Source organism: Rattus rattus, chromosome 1 (genome assembly GCF_011064425.1).
Source record: "Rattus rattus isolate New Zealand chromosome 1, Rrattus_CSIRO_v1, whole genome shotgun sequence".
NCBI lineage: Eukaryota > Metazoa > Chordata > Mammalia > Rodentia > Muridae > Rattus > Rattus rattus.
Window position 1 is genome coordinate 233,046,472 of NC_046154.1, and position 21,893 is coordinate 233,068,364.

Consider the following 21,893-nt stretch of genomic DNA (forward strand, 5'->3'; position numbering starts at 1 on the left):
CTGAGATTCCTCATCAGTTAAGACATGAAAACATTAAGCAATACAAAATGACAGAACAGTTCTAGGCTTCTATGAAGTCAATAACAGCATCTAGAGAGGAAATATTCACCAGGTTGTGGTTGCAATGGCCGTCCTGGTCCCTGCTGTGGCTCATTACCCTCTCATTAAAATGAACCTGCCCCTCACCACCTTCCCTGAGTGCTCTACCCTGGGCAGCCACATCTGATACCTCAGACCACATGTAACTCAGCAGTGGCAGGCACACTCGCTCATCAGGCTAGGTCATCCCCTATGCCCAAAACACCATTTCAGACAAAAAATGGTTCTTAGCTGGTCTGGGCTATAACTCCTATGGGAACTAAAGTGTGGAACAAGGAGTAAGACATTCAACAGAGCAGATGAGTAGCATCTAAGAAGGCAGCCACGGAGAGGATGACAGATGGCAAGAAGGAAGACAGGCAATGAGAGGTAGAAGCTGTAGGAGAAGACAGTGTGGATGGGGAGCTGGTGGGTGGGGATGGGGAGCTGGTGGGTGGGGGATGGGGAGCTGGTGGGTGGGGGATGGGGAGCTGGTGGGTGGGGGGATGGGGAGCTGGTGGGTGGAGGATGGTGAGCTGGTGGGTGAAGGATGGTGAGCTGGTGGGTGGAGGATAATTAGATAGTTGGCCACAAGAAAGGAAATCTAGGACTCTTTGTACATAGCACTGGGATTGTATCCTTAGTCTATGTATCCCTGGTACATAGTCCTATGGAAACTTTGCTTTTGTTGTTGTTGTTGTTGTTTGTTTTTGTCATTTTTATTATTCAATCTAATTCAATTCAGTGAGAACCTTAAAATCATATTCATCTCACCACTGATTAAATTGGCTCTTTCATAAAACCAGAAGTCCCTAAGTAAAGCTAGCTTAAAATAAGACAAATATTTTCTGAGGTTGTATAAATAAATAAATAAATAAACAAACTGAAAACAGCATTCATCTAAAAGGTCTTAATGTCTTCTAGTGGAGAAAAGCGTGGTCAAGTACACGGCGTACATTTAGATAGAGACTGGTAGAAAAGACTGTGCTTTGGGTTCCACGTATGGATGAAGTGAGTTGCTTCAAGAAGGAATCCTTTAAGACTAGTTCAGGTGCAGCAGTGAGGGAAAAGTCGAGGTCATTTGTAAAGTTGTTGACAAGATGTAAGAATCATGAACTTCAGAGTCTGAGCTCTAACCTGACCTCCTGGTTGGATGGGTGTGGAGGGCTCCGGTGAGTGACTCAGGTGTTGGGAAATGGGAAATGGGGAGGACAGTGACTGTGATGATGGTGATGATGTTATTGATGATGCTGGTGATCGTGATGGAGCCAACATGACATTCCTCATAATCAATGTTGTTGTTAAATAAATAAATAAAGTGGTAGATACCAATGGTGTCTGGTGGAAAATTGAAAAGCAATAGCAATGAACACAAAGGAGGAAAGGTTAACTAGTGTCAGGAAAAAAAAATTTAAGAAAGCGCTAACAATAGTAAGTGGGTTCCCTGCGATTGCTATGTGATCAAATGTCCTTGGGACTTAACCTTTGAAGGCGAAGGTAAGAATGACAATGGCGGTACTATCCGCAGCTGCAGTCATCTCCTGCTGAGCAGCTCCAGTGGCACAGGATCGGTGCTGTATTTGACGTTAGCTCTCACAAATCCCCCAACAGCCGTGCCATCACCTCCTTTTGCAACTGAGAATCCAGGCGAGAGACTAAGAGGACCAGCTGAAGTCACCGCTCCAGTTCGAGCCCAGGTCTCTCCGGCTCTGTATTCCTTGCCCATTTCCCTGCTGCTTTTCTCAGCTCATCCTGGGATGCTGTGACAGAAGCAGCTCCAGTGATTGCTGGACATTGCCTAATCTACTTTTTGTTTTATAAAAAGAAATGGGATCTAGAAGCTTGGGGCAGGGCAGTAGCCTTCCCAGGGACACATAGCCATGAACGCCGAGAGCAAACTCTCCAACTCAGGGTTCGCGACTCCCGATGCGGATGCCGAGGACAGTAGCTGTTGCTATACTAGACTGCTCCGCTCATACAGTTGTTTGTTTTGAATTCCCATGTTCCTTTGCAAATAGACTGTTGGTTTCATTCCAGAGAACCACAGGGCAAATTTACCCTGGGAGAGAGAACAGCTGGTGTGTGCACTGTGAACTCTGCTGTTACCACACACCCTAGGTTTATGGTGCGCTTGCCTCTGGCTTCTGTTGGTAGCGGAAGAAGCCGTTTGCCATGGAGCTAATGAACAAGGGAGTTCGCTGAACTTCAGCTCCTAGCTTCCTGTTTATTAGTAGCTTCTAGAATACATATGCAGTACTCACCAAGGTGCGGGCTGGGAGAGCGTGCTTCACGGTAGCTGATCTTTGTAGAGTGCATATGGCATGCTATGATTCTGACTTCTCACAAACTGCACAGTGATGGCTTAAACCCATTTAACAGATAAGAAATCCAAGGCTCAAGCTCATCAAGAAAATGTCAATGTTTAAAGATAATCTTGATGATCCCTGGGACCCGAGCTCAGCCTCATGCCCCGGTGTATTTGATGTCAAGGCTGCTGGCTCTAAGGAAGGCACGGACCTGTACTGCACCTGTAGAGTTTTGCACCCAAGAGGCCTCTGAGTGTGTGGGAAACACAACAAAGTGCTCAAAGAATCGATAAACGAAACCTTTTAAACTGACTTATTGCAAAGAGACGATCTTTGTTTTACTGCTCATTTCTGGGAGGATACCCATGGATATGGATAGAATCCGCAAAGAACTGGGAAGTTATGAAAGCTTTAAAAGAAAATCTCAAAAGATAGCAGATTTCACTAAAGCATCAATGGAGCTGGTTCAGTTTCTCAGAGGCCTCCCTGGGTAGGCAGGTTTATGTTAATGGCTCATTTCACAGTTTTATGTGTATAAACTCTCTTCCTCTTATTTCTCACTATTTGCAATAGAAGGAAAGAAAAGAAAATAATTTTTAGAAAATCATATGACTGTTCCTTGCAGATTTGCAGCTTGCTCTTTTCTTTTGCTCTTGGAGTTGGGTACCAGGCTGATAGCACAATTGATTCACTTGCTGTGGGATTTGAGAGGGCTTTTCTTTTGTTCCCTCCCTCCCCTCCCTCCTCTCCCTCCCCCTCTCTCCCCCCCTCTTTCTCCCCCTCTCCCCCCCCCCTCCCTCCCTCTCCCTCTCCCTCTCCTCTCCTCTCCCTCTCCTCCCCCCTCCTCTCCCCTCTCCTCCCTTCCCCTCCCCCCCTCCTCTCTCCCTTCCTCTCCCTTCCTCTCCCCTCCCTCTCCCTCTCCCCTTCCCTCCCTCTTTCCCTCCCCTCTCCCTCCCTCCTCCCTCCCTCTCCCTCCTTCTCCTCCCCCCCTCCTCCTCCCCCCCCTGTGTGTGTGTGTGTGTGTGTGTGTGTACGCGCGCACACACATCTTTGTCTCTCTCTCCCTTTTTCTTCTCTCCCTCCCTCCCTTACTCCTTTCCTAAAGCCAGAGCTTGAACAAGTCCCTGACTTCCACATAAGCTCTTCACTCTTGGAATGGTCATTGATGACGGTGCAGTTATTCTAGAGGCTCTGGGAATCTATGTATTTGATTTAAATGAAGGCAGGGCAAAAATCACACAGTATTTGCATCTACTATGTGCTCCATGATGCTGTCGTAGGTAATATGGTAAAACGTGTGGGTATTTTACTATCTTGATCATTGTGCTTTTCCAATTAGAAGTGTTACAGCATTTTTAGTTTTGATATTTTTAAATTTTCTTAGTTAAAATGCAATAGAACTTTTGTTAATTTCAGACATTTGAATGTTCTTAATGAATGCTGGATGTTCTATTGGAATGAGCCACAGTTGAGTACACCTTTGATGTCAAGAATGAGTTTGACAGGGTTCAATGGAAGATTGTCTGCTTACCATGCACTTGGTTTGACCACATCACTGGAAAACAATAAAGATCTCAGAACTGCAAAGGCTGAGAATCACAGATCCCAACGGTTTATTATTTTTTTTTCTGGGAATAACTTTTTGAGAATTTTTTCAACTGTGATGTTTAAAGAGTAGCCCCATGTGATTGATTATGTTTACATTAAATTATATACATTTATCCTATTGTGGAGCCATGCTTCAAATATCCAGCAGTTATGTGAGTCAGTGGCTACTATTCTGAACAGGGGAAGTGGCAGTGCACCAGAGTACCACAAGAGGTTTGCATTAGCAGCTGGGAGATCGAACGATCATGTCACTTTCGTTGAGATGAGATGGTCTCATCACATAATTCTAAGATGAACATTTGAGGATTGAAAACATTTATGTTTTGCTTCTGTCACTGAAGGGAGCACCTCAGACATCAGGAGTGGCTGAGAAGCCTGTTAGATTGATCCTGTCTGAGGGGACAGTTTCTCTTTGCACCTTTGATTGCACTGGGTAACCTGATGCTTGCAAACAGCCGTGCACAGCCAGCCTTGTTGATTCAGCCACACCCCCCAAATAGCCTCGCCCACCAGATTACTCTGAAACTTAAAAGCCTGTGTCCAGGACCTAGGCAAACCAGACACCAGGATTTTGCTAGTTCCTGGACCAGAGAAGCCATTAAGAAGAGGAAGAATGGAGAAGCCATCTAAAGCCAAGTAAAATACTGCTTTCTCTTAGTGGAAGGTTCCTGGGTATTCTTGTAACCAGGGGAGTGGGGAGTGTGGGGCTTCCTCTCTAAGTAGCTAAGATTTAAGGCTTAGCAGGTAAATGCCATGGACCAGAGGAACAACTGGGCCTGGTTCTGATGTGATGAGGAAATGGATATTATTTTAATAATCATCCCTGGAGATAATAATTGTTAACATTTTAAAAAGTTATTTTCATCCCTCAAGCTGGACTTCAACAGTTACTAAAGACTTTTCATCAGAAACTTGGGAATTTTTTCTGATGTTATTGGGCTAAACTCTCATCTTACTCAAACCCTTGTTTCCTTTCTCCCCATGGCCGTCATCCTCTGCTGACAAGTTTCTGGACAATCTGTCAATGGGGGCTGAGAGCCTCCCCACCTTCTCTCATGTTACTGTTCACTGACTTCCAGCACAGACTTGTGTACAGAGCTGTGCAGGGGCTAAAACCCTGGCCTGGTGGTGACAATGGCCTCACAGGGCATTGGGTATCAGTTCTGTAGTTCAAGAAAGTCTTGGATCTTCATCTGCGTTGGGCTGATAGAAGGCGTTGATTTGTGTATTTTTGTCTGCAAAGTGACTGTGAAGAAATCTACAGGTGTTTGAAAGCTTACTTCAGGGACAGGATCTGAGTTTTGATATAGAATTGAGGTACCGAATTCATTTTTAAAATTTAACCAGTTGTTTATTGAATAGTTATTGATGATATCATGAGTATAGTACATCACCAGGCCCCAAGAAGTCCCTCTTTCAGAATATTCACATATCAGTGGTGCTGACCAATAGTGAAAGGTTATGTATTACGAGTAATATGGTAGAGATAGGCTAAGAATAATGTTCAAACCTGGGCAGAAATGCCCTCATTTGGAAGGATGAAGAAAATATTCTTAGGGGATACACTTGTAAAGTGGAAGAATGAATAGTTGATAGTATTTTTTGCATATGGAGATGGAAATTGGAGTGAAGGAGAATGTTCTAGAACAAAGATCTAGATAGCACAGCGAGGAGATGAACCAGTACTAGGTCAGTAAGTGTGTGCATTATGTCCGCCTTGCACTTTTTGTCAGTAAATACCATTGATAATACTGTTTCTATGTAGGCTGGCCTGTATTGATGGCTGAAGGTAACTTTTCCTTCCAGCTTACAAATACTACCTACTCCTGAGGACCGGAGCCAAGGCTACTTTATTCAAGCAGACTCTAGATTTCTTCTGATGAGAATAAACTCTTCCTCAGACTCCTCAGAGTTATGGTCTTCTTAGGACTTTCAACTTGTTACAACTTAGTAGCTGTCACTCATGGATAGATTCCCTGCCTCGTGGGTTATATGCACTGGGAGTCAGGTCCATTCTGACTGCTTTCCAGAGCGTGTGTTCAGAGGGCTGGTCTTCCAGCTTTTGCATATTTCTTGGGGATTGGTTGTAGTATTTTGCTTCATTTCCTTCCACGTGCCCCTGCCACATCTCGGGATGATGTTTAGAAGAAGGTAATGGTATTTGATTCTGTTTATTCATGCACATTGGATGTAGGCGTTTTTAGTGCCCTTGTTAAAGCTTTGCTTTGAGTGAGGAGAGCGGTTTCTCCCATGAGTAGCAATCCTTCCACTGTCTGTGTGAAGGGATTTTAGAATGGTACATGCATACGGAAGGCTCTCTGTTGTTAAAATAACGACATACTTCCATACCAGGAAGCAAGTGGCTCCTTTGTTAAGCCCATAAAGGGCCCTTCTGATACCTAAGACACACTTTATGCAACAGTCATGAGTTAAGGCCTGGCCTAGGGAAGTCTTAAGAGATTATACAGTTGCTGGGGCTGGTAGCATTTTGGTGGGTCAATACCTGTGCCATGGGTGTTTTAACTATGACTCCTGTTTATCAATGCTATCTATAACATTGAGGTATTTCCTTCTAAAAAAATAATGGAGTATAAAAGAGAGTAAGGATAGCGAGTCCTATCTGATGGTTTTATGTTGACTGTGTCCCCTTAGGCATATTGCTTCACCCCTGCTTCTCAGTCTTCTGTCAGTAAAATAGGTGTGCTAATTCATTCTTTTGTCTGTTCACTCACTCAGTCACTCATTCACCACTCACTTATTCTCCATCCATCCATCCATCTACCCACCAATCCATCTACCCACTGACCTACTTACCCATTTACCATCCACCTACCGACCCACCCATTCATCTACCCACCCACTAACCCAACTACCCATCCACCCATCCACCTACCCACCCATCCATCCACCTATGCATCCATCCATGCATCCATCCATCCATCCATCCATCCATCCATCCATCCATCCATCCATCCATCCAGTAAACAATGGTGCCAACCTGGAAATGTTGACTAGTGGTTACTAAGGAAACACAGGAAGATTGTTTAGGCAACAAGCTTGTTTGAAGTACACATAAGACATTGAGACTTAAAGCCTTTTGAGACTGCCAAGAACTGAGTTGTTGCTGGGGTGGTCTTCCGCATTTACCTAGAAAACAGGTGAGGGCATTTGTATGCACTGTGGCATTTGGTACGGCCCTTAGCTCTTCATTTATTCATGAGTGTAAATGAGGCCCAGCACCAAAAAGACCCCTGGACGTTTCCAATGGACTAGCATTAGGTAAGAATTTCTTTGCTTTAGGTATTGCCCCTTTTAACAAAACAAAGAATTTCCACAGTATTTTCAGAAAGCAAAAGTAGTGCACAATCTTATAAATATGCAAATGGATACAGGAGAAATCATAAAGATGAAAATAAAAATAAATCTAGTTCTACATCCTAGAGAGAAATATTTTGATGAAAGACCCCTCTAGGCTCTCTAATACGCATATATTCCTTGTTTTTACAGACGCTGTATCATGTTCTTCACGCTGTTCTGTAACCCACTTTTCTTCAACACACACTGACTGTTCTATTACTGGGTGGATGAATGAAAAGTGTTTAAGATTAAAAGAGTCTGTGATCTTTTCACTTTCTTCTTCAGCATTCTAGGACACCGTGCGTGTTAAATCTTCTTAACGTTTACTTCTTGAAGCAATAACGTATTGAATGCTGGGCACCTTTTCAGTCCAACAAACACACACTTGTGCAGCTTTTCCCAGCCTCTCCTGTTTGCTTTTTAATTAGATACACAATATTATTTAGATCTTTGTTGCCAGATGTTTGAGTTACCACTTATGCAATACTTATATATAACGAATATCCGGGTCTACTCAATCTTGCTAGTGTGCAGAGCTGTGCACTGTGGACCATGTTTAGGAGAGGGTTAAGACTGGACGTTTTTCTCAACCTTCCTAGTGCTGTGACCCTTTAATGCAGTTCCTCGTATTGTAGCGACACCCAACCTTAAAATTATTTTCATTGCTGCTTCATGACTATAATTTTGCTACTCTTATGAATTATAATGTAAACATCTGTTTTCTGATGGTGTTAGGTACACCTATGAAGGGATCATTTGATCCAAATGAGGCCATGACCCACAGGTTGAGATTCACTGCTTTAGATGGAAAAGGACACAAAACACTGGATGCAGTTTCTGAGCAGACAAATAATCTTGCTTTGGAGTCCTTTAAAAATAGTTTTAAGCTCGTCAAAGAGGCATCTGTGGGATCTGTGCAGGGCAGAATAGGTTGATGATCAATTAGACCTGGGTTTCACAGTCTTTCTTTCGATGTTGGAAGTAGAATATCGCCAACACACTAGCCCACAGGTGTTGAGGGGTCCTTAATCCAATAGGTCAACATGGGATCAAGTGGAGTTGTAATCTACAGTGGATGGTTGACAGTGGAGTGGACCTGCATAGCTAAGGTGTAGACACTTGCCTGCCAGGGGACCTCCCATAGCCCTGGGAGAAACCACTTCTGGGGTTGGGTGAGGTCAGGGCTTGCTTCCTATGCAAACCCATAAGGACTGGGGTTACAGACGGTTTGCATACAGCCTTTCTTGTGGCCATTCTGAAATAAGCCAATTCCTCCCTCCCATTTGTCACACATTCTTGGCCCTTGCATTCAGCAATTGCACCTGATACAACTCATGAGACATCACCTATAAGTACAGGAAGTCTTGAGATTCTGGTTCTCAGGCTGATGGCCATTTGAGGGCAGGGATATTTGTTTTGCATGACAGAAGGTGACATCTGCAGCTTGGGAGATAAGCAGGGTTTTTGTTGGAGTCATTGAGGGCAGGGTGACTTGAAGGGAGCAGGAAAGAAAGAAAAAGTCCTAAAAGGAGATCATATGGTTGCAATAAACGCTGCTGGTGCATCATGGGGGTAAGAGTCTCCACAGGAGGAACCAGGCATCTTGGGGAGGTCACTACAGAGGTCCCTAGATGGATCAGGATAATTTGTATTATGGCTGAAGAGGGAAAAGGTAGGCAGCACGAGAGGTCATGGCTGCCAACAGACAATACCGGAGTGAGTCAGAAAGCCAGTGGCATGCTGAGAAGATGGTTCAGGGGCTAAAGTATTTGCTGTGCAAGCCTTAGGAACAGAGTTCAGATCCCCGGAAATGCACATAAATGCCAGGCAAGTGTGACCACCCACCTAAGTTCAGCCTCAGAACGCTGAGCAAGCTGGTTAACAAGACTAACCATACTCATGACTGACGGGTTTGACTGAGAGACTCTGCCTCAGTGAATAAGACAGAAGGTAGAAGAGCTTCAGAGGAAGACACCCAGCAACAACCCAGGGCCTTCACAAGTACCTACACACCCATGTACCACAAGTACCTACACACACACCTACACACCCATGTGCTCACATGTACCCTCACACCCATGCGCCTCACATGTATCCACACACATAAGAAGTGTGAATATACATATGTATGAACTCTACAAACACATGAAAATGGGAAAATAAACAATGACAATAAAAAAGAAACTCAAGAGGTGTAAGCCGCTGGGATCAGGTTATATATGAAGCAAGGTGAGTGCTACAGAATATAAGGTGCGACTTAGCCAAACCTGGGCTCACAATCCTGACTCACATTTTTAAATCCATAAATTTCTCAAAAAAGAGTTTGCTTTAAGCATGGCACAAAATCTTGTTTCTGAACCTGGTACATGGCAACTTATTGTTTTGTGACCAGATAATATGACTTTAAAAAATTGTTTTACCGTAGACTCTAGGCTATAAACACTAACACATTTGGTTATAAAAAGCTCTCTTGAACTCTAGTGGGGGTTAATTTGGTATTTTATCTGTTTCTAATATAGGGACAGTTTTGAACTTCCTAATACACTGGCTCCAAAAACCATAAGAAAGGTGGGTTTGGGGGTCAGAGAGATGGCTCAGTAGTTAAGAGTATTGTTATGCTCTTCCTGAGGACCAGAGTTTGACTGCCCATATTGAGTGGTTTACAACCACCTGTAATTCCAGCTCCAGGAGGTCCAATGTCCTCTTCTGGACTCCATAGACACATATACACAATACATGCATATACATACATGCATACGTGCATGAATACATACATACATACACACACACACACAGGAAAACTGCAAATGAATAAAGAATGAAAAGAGATGTTGGTCTGTGCTATACCTCATTATGTGGCAGTCACTAGTCTCACTACTTTACATAAATATCTTTTTTCGGTATTTGTGATATATTCTAAGGTAGATGCTCTCACTAGCCCCATTTCACTGAAAATAAAATGAGAACCCAAAGGAGTTTTGTAGTTTGCCGAGGGTTATAGACACAACATGTGGTGAAAAAGATAAGTGTTTGGAGGGATAGAAATGGCTCAAGAGGACTCAGTGCTCAATCTCATTTGGGGTCAAACACGGCCAACACTCGGCTTGACTAAAGCCATCGGCAGGTGAGCAGCTACAGTGTATCCAGTTGTTGGTGAGGTTCCCGACTTCTGGGAGGGGCTTTATTTTCTCCTCTCTGGGACTCTAAGGAAAACATCGATCAGCCATGGAGCCTTTACTGATCTGTTAGGGAAACCCCGTGACTGTGGAGTGGGGAAAGATTCTTTGATAACGACTGCACTTTTTTTGCCTAAATGTCCAGGAGACGGCTCGGATTTTCTGTGCTAAACTGGAATTTTGGCTTCCTGTACTTTGTAATAAATATACTAACTTCTGAAAATCTTCTTAGCGGCTTTGGTGGCAGCGCCATTTGTCACAGTAGCAATCTTCCGTTAATGGTGCTTTCCCTCGGAAGTTGTGCTTCTGGTTGATGGCTGGGTGGGATGACTGCTATCGTCTTACTTTATTGATGGCCACATCATCGGAGTGAAGAATCCCAAACCCCGACAGAATGAAGATAGATCACACGTACGGCTGCTTCTCAATGCTCCTCACTTGTCTTGGTTGGAGAGCTGGGCTAGATTCGTCGTTTGACAGGGTGGGCGTTTCCGGAAGCTTTACCAGCTCTGCCTTCCTGCACCTATCCATCACAGGCTTCCTGTCACAGCTTTTTTCCTTTTGAAAATGGATATCTTGTGTATATCATGAATAATGATAAGATTTGTCTATATAAATGTTACAAATGATTATAAGAATTAGACAGAAAGATTAATTTTCTCCCAATACTTGAATATAAATCAAGGATTGCATTGGTGTGTAAATTATCTTTAATGGAATTTGGAGAAGAATTTTCTCATCCTTTTTCCTATAAAATCTGAACGCTTACTTTTGCCTAGGAGAGCAACAGATGAAGATTCCAATATGCTTATTTTGGGGGAGTGAAGGTCACTTAGGTATCGGGTCCAAAAGACTGGGGACGAATGGCTAACCAAAGTGCATGCTGAGTCTCTCCCAGCATCCCAGTTACCGGCTAGAGTCCACCTGGCATGCTGGCTTTTCTTCACTTTCCAACCACTACCCTAAGCTTCTTCAGCTCCTTCCCCAACTTTTGATTTCTATATAACACTTACATTTCAGCCATGAACTCTTGGTCCCATCTCTTTTGCTGCCCCCTACCTCCCATCCGCTGCTGCACTATGGCCTGGTCCATTCTGTGAGCCATGTTTTCTTCTTGTTTCTCTCCCTGCTCTGGACTCTTCCTGTACTCTCTCTCTCTATCATACCTACAATAAAAACCTTCCCCTCAACCATACCTTGGGGCAGTCACATTCCTACTTTATGCATGGGGTTAACTAGTATTGTTGCAGCCCGGCGGTGGTAGGCAAACCTTTGTTTTTCCCTTCTGTCTGTTCTGCACCCTTGGACTTCCCGTTATGAGTTGAAAATTTGCTCAAGGTACAAAGCAATGGCACCCAGGATGCAGGTATAGGATCTAGGCTCCATTAATCCAAAGCTCACATTCCAGATTTGGAATTGGAAGCCTATGCTATGAGAAGTAGGTACAGGTAACAGATAGGTCTGTTAATTAGAGAGAGCGGTGACAGGGTTTGAGGCAGTACTGGCTGGGCCTGTCTTAGGGTTTTATTGGTGTGAACAGACACCATGACCAAGGAAACTCTTATAAGGACAGCATTTAATTGGGGCTGGCTTACAGGTTCAGAAGTTCAGTCCATTATCATCAAGGCAGGAACATGGCAGTATCAGGCAGGCATGGTGCAGGAGGAGCTGAGAGTTCTACATCTTCATCTGAAGGCTGCTAGGAGAAGACTGGCTTCCAGGCAGCTAGGATGAGGGTCTTATAGCCCACACTGACAGTGACACACATACTCCAACGAGGCCATACCTACTCCAACAGGGCCACACCGTCTAATAGTGCCAAGCATTAACAAACCATCACAGGGCCCCAACTCGTAGAGAAGTTGCTGTGTCCAATGGCAGGGTCTACCCAGGGTCTGGCTGTGATTAGGTGAATACAGATCCTCCCAGATTTGTAGAATTTGATCTTGGTTTTCTGGGACTCATTAGGAATCTGAAATTCACCCCCTTTCCTACTTAACCTAGCCAGAGAGGGTTTCTGTATGTTAGCATCAAGAAAGCCATTTCTATAACTGGAGTGGGAGGGTACTGAGAAGGGGGTGGGATTGCTTCTTGTGCGTCTCCTGTCAGTGTTGAAAGTGTCAGTAAGACTGCCAGATCATCCTTAAGGATTCACTGTTTACCCAGAGTGAGTCATTGTTGATAAAGCATCCCAGAGAGAGTGATGCGCTGTCAGGCAGGAAGCTTCCAGGGAATCGGAAGGCAAGTTAACACCCATGCAATAAAGGGCTATGAGTTCAGAATTCACCTAACCCCAGGGGCAGGATCTCCTAGCAATTAAAAGGTGAGCTAGAAAGAGTTCCTGGCTACAGGAATTGTCTCTGGGATTCTCCAGGTTCTTGACTCGAACAATAGAAAAAATCCTGTTGAAGCAAAGGAAACAGTCTCTCTAGACACCCAAGATTCCAATATTTTAGTGTCTCATGGAACTCCTATTTATTGTGTGCCCATGGTGTACCATATGAAAGGGGTGGAGAGGGAAGAGAGTGGAGGGAGGGAAGGAGGGGAGGGAGGGGGGAGGGAGGGGGGGGAGGGAGGAGGAGGGAGGGAGGGAGGAGGGAGGAGGGAGGGGGGGGGAGGAGGGAGGGGGGGGGGGAGTCCGGGGGGGGGGATAGGTGCTCTTGCTGAGGGGGGGGGAGGGAAAACAGATAGATAGATATAGATGACAGACAGACAGACAGATGAGACAGACAGACACACAATGAGAGAGAGAGAGAGAGAGGGAGAGAGGGAGAGAGAGAGAGAGAGAATATCCAACCAGAACTGTGTGCTCTGAGACTATAAAACATGTCTTACACAGTCACGGTCAGGATAACAGCTTCTCACTGTTTCTAGGTAGTAAAAATTGGAGATGTTATATGGTTTAGCTACAACATCATTGTCAGTAAAACTGAGACATGAGCTTAATTCTGCTTTCAGAATCCTGTCTGCTTTTCAGGGAGTCAGTCCTTACCTGACAGAACTCATGCCAGTGCCAACAGAAAGTTGTTAAAAATATTATTGTCTCAGGACTGGGGAGGTGGGTCAATGGGTAAGAGCCCTTGCTGCTCCTGCCAAAGACCAGGGTTTAGTTCCCAGCACCCACATGGCAGTTTACAAGCATCCGTAACTCTGGTTCCAGGGATCCAAAGTCCTCTTCTGGCCTTTGAGGGCTCCCGCACACCTATGGTGCATGTGCATATGTTCATGCACACACAATAAAATTAATTAATGAAAGATTACTAGAGCGTTCCTTTTCTAGGAAGGAAACTCTACAACTCTATTTAAGTTGGCCCTAACTTACCATTCGTGTATAATAGCCTCTGGCATGAAGAGCAGATATCATGGAATTGGTCAAGTGTGAGGGCTAGAGGGAGAGAGAGCAGATGTGGAAGGGGCGTTGACTCAGCCGCTGATTTCGGGACAATGGAATTAGAAACAATCTGGCTTCTGCCATTCCCGATGCTATGATCTAGGGGGCAGGGTATGTGTGAACGCCTTGCCTTAGGCCCAGGCCTCTTGTACTGGATTTTCCTGTCATTATAACCACATCTTTCTCTCTTTTTCTATCACATGTCTTTGGTATGTTGAAAAATGCTTTGTGAGTTTATATTACGTGAATGAATAAATTAATAACATGACACACATGCACACACGGAGGGACGATGCAAGAGCTGCTCACGTGAGCTTTGCCTTAGATTCGTTAAGTGCAGCGGAAGTCGCTTGCCCTGGGGGGCACAGTGACTGACCTCAGGTTAGTCATGGTCTCAGAGAGGACCTGCGTAGATTGAATCTGCATGTCCCACTCTCACTGACAACTGTCAGAGTGGTCCTAATAGAGTTGTACTGTCTGGTTTCCTGTGTCAACTTGACACAAACTAGAGTTGTCAGAGAGGAAGGAGCCTCTGCTAAGAAAACGCCTCCGTGAGACCCAGCTGTAAGGCATTGTCTCAGTTAGTGATTAGTGGGGAGGGGCCGGCTTATTGTGGGTGGTGCCATCCCTGGGCTGGTGGTTCTTTAAGAAAGCTGAGCAAGCTACAGGAAGCAAGCCAGTAAGCAACACCCCTCCGTGGCCTCTGCATCAGCTCCTGCCTCCAGGCTCCAGGCCTGTTTGAGTTCCTGTCCTGGATTCTTCCAATTATGGACTGTGGTCTGGAAGTGTAAGGCAAACAAACCCTTCTTTTCTCAATGTGCTCTTTGGTCCTGCTGTTTCATTGCAGCAATAGAAACCCTGACTGAGACCCAAGTTGTTTCTGTTCTCCAGGCTGCCCCAGTTTTCTCATTTTAAGAACAAGAGTAAATCGGTGTGTACGGAGGGGTTTCTATGGGATGAAACATTTGGTGTTTGGGAGCCGACGCTGGCACAGTGCCTGGCTCCCAGGGAGTCACATCTCGACAGACAGGTGTTGCTCTTAATTGTCCTGGTTTTGATTGTGTGGGAGGGGCTTCCAGGGACTTAGAACAGAGTCCCGTCTAAAGCTCTTTCCAAGACAGCATGATATCTTATAGAGAAATCAAGCTTGCAGGTGTTTGTGTACTGAGGATTAATAAGGTATCAGGAAGCTTTTCCTCTGGACTGATCAGGATCAAAATCCCTGAAGATGCAGGGGTTAATGTCTGACTTTCACCCCAGTGAGGCCAGTGTGCTTCTCAGAGGCTGACTCTGTTCTTCCTCCTCTACTTTCCCTTTCTGGGTGGGGGATGGTCACTACGGGGCCTCCTGGACCTCCTGACTCCCTCAAATATCCCTTATGGTGATACGCCCGCTGTGAGGAAAGAAATCTTAGATTCCAAAGACAAGGTAGCAAGGAGAGCCGGGCGGGAGCTGGAAAACCGCACAGATCCAGCCTGCAGCCACAGACCGGGGGCACGACTGTCCGTCCAGTGAGTTACAGGGACAACTCTGTCCTTCTTCTCAAGGAGGAGCCCAAGCAGAGCCTTCACGGATGAATCCGAGCTAATGGGTCATCACCAAAGGGGTTGTTAAAAAGGCGATTTCATTTCTTACATGATCACCCCATTGTACATTATTGCCTCCATTTTTACAAAAGATTTCTCATTTCCTTTTCTTTCCTCGCCACCTCATCTCTTTTTAATATCTAAATTGTGGCTTATTTATATAGTATGTTATTCATTTTGATATTCAAATTGCCCCTTCTTTAGTCAGAGACTCATCTTTTTAATTCATAAGCTCAGTAAGACCCTGCCTGGGTTGAAGTCTTTTCCCACTTCTCTGTGTCAGAGCGGCCCCAAGCAAGTGGTTACATTCACAAGGGACTTCCTTTTTCTCACCTTTAAAATAGCGGTGGGAAGAGGCTAGAAGAACGGCTCAGTGGAGAGTGAGTATGGCTCTTTCCCTGAGGTAGCTCCTGTATTCACACTGGGTAGTGCACAACTGCCTGTAATTCCAGCTCTAGGGGATCTGACGCTTTCTTTTAGACTTAGATACACCCACACACCCACATGTGCACACACACACACACATGCACACGCACATGCACATACACATAAATAAAAGATTTGAGAACAGTGCTCTCCATTTCTCCATCACTTTTTGAGGAATTCCTTACTTCCTGGCAAAAGATGTTTAAGTTTATAATAAGTCATATTGAACTGATATACGGAAACCCTGCTGATTAAAATCACACACACACACACACACACACACGAAAATCAAACTGACAAATGTTCTTTCCACAGTGAAGTCCCTGGGACCACTGATATCAGATAGCTTACAGTCACTTGTCAAGAGTCCTTCAATCCACTGTGCAGCTGAGTCTGAAGGGAAAAATGACTAAAGCAGCCTATTAGGATGGGAGACAAACACCAGTGAAAATGGCCGCTGACCACGTGCCCAGGGAGCTGATATCTCACAGGGATGAATGCTGACAGGATGTCCCACATACACTGTCCACAGGCTTTACAGTTGCACTAGATTCTCTCTAGGAGACACCCTGTACTGCTTGTGGGGTAGGAAAACATGAGAGTTCTTTTCACTTGAAAACCTCCCCAACACTATTCCATTCATAAAAAAAAAAAAAAAAAAAAAAAAAAAAAAAAAAAAAAGACGTATGCTGACCTAAAAGCTGCAGTAGAATGACAGGCAGCTCTGGGCTTCACTCTGAGTTTGATCTGACTTTGACCTGGATGCCTCAGGGTTAATCTGGCTCATAGTCTGTCACCTACGTACAATAGCTGAATTGAATGACCAAGCTTTCTCCAGCAAATTCTTCATTATTAACGGTCTTGGCATCTGCTGTCCAATATTCACTGAAGGCTATGATGCCAAAGGCAAAGAGAATGGAGTCCATGGAGTTTCTCTCCTCTAGGAGCATTCAGCGTGCTGGGGTGATGGTGACGGAGAGAGAGATGGTCTGAACACCTTCTCAGTTGATCAGAATGCACAAGCGATTTCAACATCTGCTACTCACTTTATGCCAATAATTGAATGGAGATTACGGCACAATATTATTTTATAGAAAGAGACATGCCTTCTTACCACTTTCAGTGACAATTTCCTTGGGTTGGGTAGCGTAAGGACGCTTTGTGTTTGGGTTGCACAGAAAAACAGTGCATAAATCACTCTCTGTGGTGGAATTTTATTCCATGGATATGCTGAATACTAGCACTAGAGTATAAAGTTTAAGAGCTAAGGATTTGAGTACTTTCTTGGCTTTATCACCTAAGCTGATTGAGTCCTCTCTCTCTCTCTCTCTCTCTCTCTCTCTCTCTCTCTCTCTCTCTCTCTATCATCTATCAATCATCTTTCTACCAATCATCTATCTATAATCTATCAATCATCTATCATCTATCATCTATCTGTCATATCATATCTATCTATCTATCTATCTATCTATCTATCTATCTATCTATCTCCTCTTCTGGAAAATAATGGTAAGTGTATAATAGTGTTTGCTGTATTTCCCGGGCATAAGAACTCAAATGCATAATCACCATTGTTATAATTACTCTCATCACTTATGTAGCCTAATCCAGTAGCTCTTGGAGGGCAGAACTTCATCATAGCGTGCATCTTAGGGATGAGAACGTCTCTCAGGAGCTACTGTGATTTTGAGGTTTCACATCAGGGGCTATGATTATCCTGGGGTCCCCTGGGCATCAGCTTCCCCAGCACATCATCGCTTGGAGTTTATGAAGATCGAGCTGCTCTCTGCTTTGCCTGCTGCTGCCACCACTGAGCCACTCTCCTGCTCCACCTGCTCTCTTCTGTTGATACTTATCACAAGACGGAGTATTCCTCTTTCCAACTCCTCACCGTGGTCTCAGTAGACTATTTCTCTAGGTGAATTTTATGATTCTGCCTCATTACCAGTTTCTAAGCCCTGAGGTCACATATCAGCTATTTACATTGTGATTCATAACAGTAGAAAAATTACAGTTAAGAAGTAGCAAGAAAACAAGTTTAATGGTTGGGGACCACCATAACACGAAGAACTCTTTTAAAGGGTAGTAGCATTAGGAAGGCTGGGAAACACTGTTCTAGGGTCTAATTTGAACTTCAATTGTTTCACCCATCTGGGTAGATGCTGTCATGATTTTTCCCAGAACGTTAGTCCACACTATGGTCCACGGATGAGATTATATGTTTTTGGAATGTCCTTACCCTGAAAAGAAGACTCTGAGGGTCACAGACAACTTCAACCTGGCCTTTCAGTCCTTTGAAGCACAGGGATTTATAGAGGCCCCACACAACGTCACTTTAACTCCAGATACAGAAGAGAGGAGGCAGCTGCAGCCTGTTGGATAGAACCCACTTTTCTGTAGCACACAGCTTTGTTAGCTGCTTTTCCCATCTGTAATATCAACAACTGGAGAGGAGAAACGTAATTCTTTCTCACTTTGTACTTAAGTACAAAGCTTAATTTTTCTATTTAAGATGTTTGTCATGATTATCAAAGCAATGTATGGGCTTTACTGAAAAGTTGTAAAACATGAAAAAGAAATGCCAGTGACAAATTCCATAATCCTGTATCAGTAACTTTATTACATGTGGTCTCTATTTCTTCATCTGTGTGTGTACGTGCATGTGTGTGTGTGTGTGTGTGTGTGTGTGTGTGTGTGTGTGTGTGTGTGTATGTGTGTCACAGGATGAGTGATATCTAGTGAGTGAACAGGGAGGCTATTCTAAGAGGCAGTCTACAATGAATCTCCCTACTCCACCAGAGGAAAGGTTCCTTGTTCAATGCTTGTGCCCCTCAAGAAGAAGGAGGCCAAACCTATAGGATCCAAAGCACCCAGATCCCACTTGCATTTTTGGTCTCTGCTTCCCAGAGACAGCCACATATTTATTCTGTTAGGAGACTCTTATCTAGTTGAATTTACCCAGGGACACTGCCTTGTGGAAGTGTGTTTTCTCCTCAGACTTCACACAGGCTGAGCTTTTGCACCAGTGGCTTGCTCGGAATCTGCAGAATGCCCTGCCTTGGGGTGCTTGGTTTCCCTTCCTTCAACTGTTGAGTCATGATCAGGAGCTGAAGTCCAGTCAAGCTGACTCTTGACATTCAACACAACTGTCTCTAAGGTGAATTCTCTGAGCGAAGCCCATCATAATAAGCTCAGGATTAAAATTTGAAGACAGTTTAAATATAGTGCTTGTGCCAGTGTTATTTTTGGGAAGCAGATAAATCAAATAAGCTTTACATAATCCAAAGTCTTTCGTGTCCTAAAATGAGAAAAGGAGCTTTAATGTAAAGAGTAATTAATTTCCTCCTCTTTGAGAGATTATATTGACAGACGGTAGCTTGGACCAACCCATCTGTTTTGAGGTCTCTTAGACAAGAATAGGTGAGTGTATGCATGCATTGCCAAATGGTCCGCAGCGGTGGTCTGTGCAGACCGATACCTGATTGTTTTGATCTTCCGACCGAATTAACAGTCTGAAGGAAATGTGTCTTGTCTACATGGGTAGGGATCACTGCATTCTTGGGTAATTTTGGAGAATTTTATTACATATTAGCTGATGAAATAGAAACCTTGAGGTTACTGACTACACTGATTCTCTCTCTATGTGTTCCAAAAGTAGAACCTTTTTTGGTGGAAGATGTGTTTGTGACTCTCACGGTCTGGATCAGATAACGGTAGCTCAGGCCTTCCAAAAAGAAGATACCAAGACAGTGTCAGTGCATAGGGAAGATGAGTTTGGGGACCATCTAGGATGAGCAGAGTGGAAAGGGGAGATGGCAAGAACATTGAGACCAAGCCTCAGGTCTGACATCTATGTCCCAAAGGAGGTTGGAAGAGGAGACAGGGAACAAACACTTCCTAGGTAGTTTCTTCTAGGTTGATGGTTTAGAGGGTAGTGTCTTAGGTCCCAAGTCACCCATTAGAAGAGCCCCATGTCTTGCAGGGAAGAGCCTGGATGAATTCATTTTTCTCTGCTGTACCTATTAGTTGAGCACAGTCCATCAGCCTGACTCAGGTCCAGAGGCGAATCCAGAGGCACTGTAGCTGTCAGTCAAGGGCCTCCCTGCAGCGGGGGCTCTGGCACCATTCCACCACCTCCATTTCAAGTAGTGTCCTTAGTTACAGTAATTTAGTCAAGGCTTTGGAAACCAGTCACTTTGTACCCTGGACAATCTGCCTTTTCTAGTTCACTTAACTGCTGCGACACACATGCATCTGTGGAAGCTCCTTATAATCTCGAAATACCAACTCTAGCACTAATCCTAATGGTAACCCCTCCTCTGTCTGTAGGGAACTCTTATTGTGGGATGGCAGGGGCACCGGCTGCTGAAATGACTCCAATTCTCTGCCTTCATTCTCATGGTCAATTTCCTATACGTATAGGATGGTTCTAGGCATCTTATCGTTGCACATCTAATATGTACTGGGGAATGTTTGTTGAATCATGATAACAACTTTGTGAGGGTTCCTAAGAAATGAATTGTATACATATACATCCACCAAACTAGATAAGATGGATGAAGCAAAGAAGTGCAGGCTGACAGGAACCGGATGTAGATCTCTCCTGAGACACACAGCCAGAATATGGCAAATATATAGGCGAATGCCATCATTAAACCATTGAACTGAGAATGGGACCCCCGTTGAAGGAATCAGAGAAAGGACTGAAAGAGCTTGAAGGGGCTTGAGATCCCATATGAACAACAATGCCAACCAACCAGAGCTTCCAGGGACTAAGCCACTACCCAAAGACTATACATGGACTGACCCTGGGCTCCAACTGCATAGGTAGCATTGAATATCCTAGTAAGAGCACCAGTGTAAAGGGAAGCCCTGGGTCCTGCTAAGACTGAACCCCCAGTGAACGTGATTGTTGTGGGGAGGGCGGTAATGGAAGGAGAATGGGGAGGGGAACACCCATATAGAAGGGGAGAAGGAGGGGTTAGGGGAATGTTGACCCAGAAACCGGGAAAGGGAATAACAATCAAAATGTAAATAAGAAATACCCGTTAATAAAGATGAAAAAAAAAAAAAAGAAATGAATTGTAACCCAAACTGAATGTGCAGTCACGATGTGGACACCAAGAGGCCTTTGCTCTGGTGGGTGCAGAACATGGGCGGAGTCACGCGTTACTTCTGTCTGTTTGATCTCGGTCAGAGCAAGCCTTTGCTGTGAAGGCTTCCTTCTTCCCAGAGTGGGGAGCCCAGGGGAGAGGCTCAAGACATCGCTTTGCAGCACATCCTCTTTTACGTTTTGGAAATGGATCTGAAGCTAATTGTATCAGCAGGTCACACATGAATAGTTGTACAGCATCATTTCCCTGAGCTGTTTTTGTGACTAACTGCTTGAGTGCTGCCAGCTCATCCCTTCTCTCTGGGGAGCTCCTGCCAGGGCTAAATACTGGGAAGGAGGGGAGGCAGAGAGAGAGGCAATTCATAGCTGGGTGACATCAGAGTTGAAGGCGGCCCTCTGTCTGCCTCCTGGAGGGTGGTGGGCTTTTCTTTTATGATTTGTGCTTTTCTTAGTCCTATACCAGCATTTCCCACATGTCTGTGGACTGAACTAAGGAACGGACTACATGTGCCCACCCTATATGATGGGTGCTGGGGAGACAGGGGAAGCAAGGCATGCTCTCCCTTTTAAGAAAGGGAGCCTTTTACCTAATGGGAAAGGCATACACCGTCACCACATAAAATATAATTACAAAGCCAGGTTTATCAGTGTTTATTTGTAATCCCAATACTGGGAAGGGTGAGGCAGCGGGATCATGAGCTCCAGGCTGGCTTTGACTACATAGTGAGATGCTGTGTCAATAAATATATAAAATTAAGAAACGTATAGTTACTACGACAGAGGACAAGTCCCTGGACCTTCAGGTGATTGCAGACATATGTGTTCCACATGTTTGCCCCATCAGGAATGTGA

At 44.5% G+C, this 21,893-nt stretch overlaps 1 protein-coding gene across 1 annotated transcript in view; it reads left to right on the forward strand.

The window, feature by feature from the left end:
* Nucleotides 1–4,538: 4,538 nt before the first annotated feature.
* The window catches only part of Fer1l6 (fer-1 like family member 6), a 147,179-nt gene continuing 129,824 nt past the window's right edge, over nucleotides 4,539–21,893 (forward strand). The window contains exon 1 of the mRNA XM_032915788.1: nucleotides 4,539–4,628. Within this exon, the coding sequence (XP_032771679.1) occupies nucleotides 4,606–4,628 (23 nt within the window). The 5' untranslated portion in view covers nucleotides 4,539–4,605. The remainder of the gene's footprint in view (nucleotides 4,629–21,893) is intronic.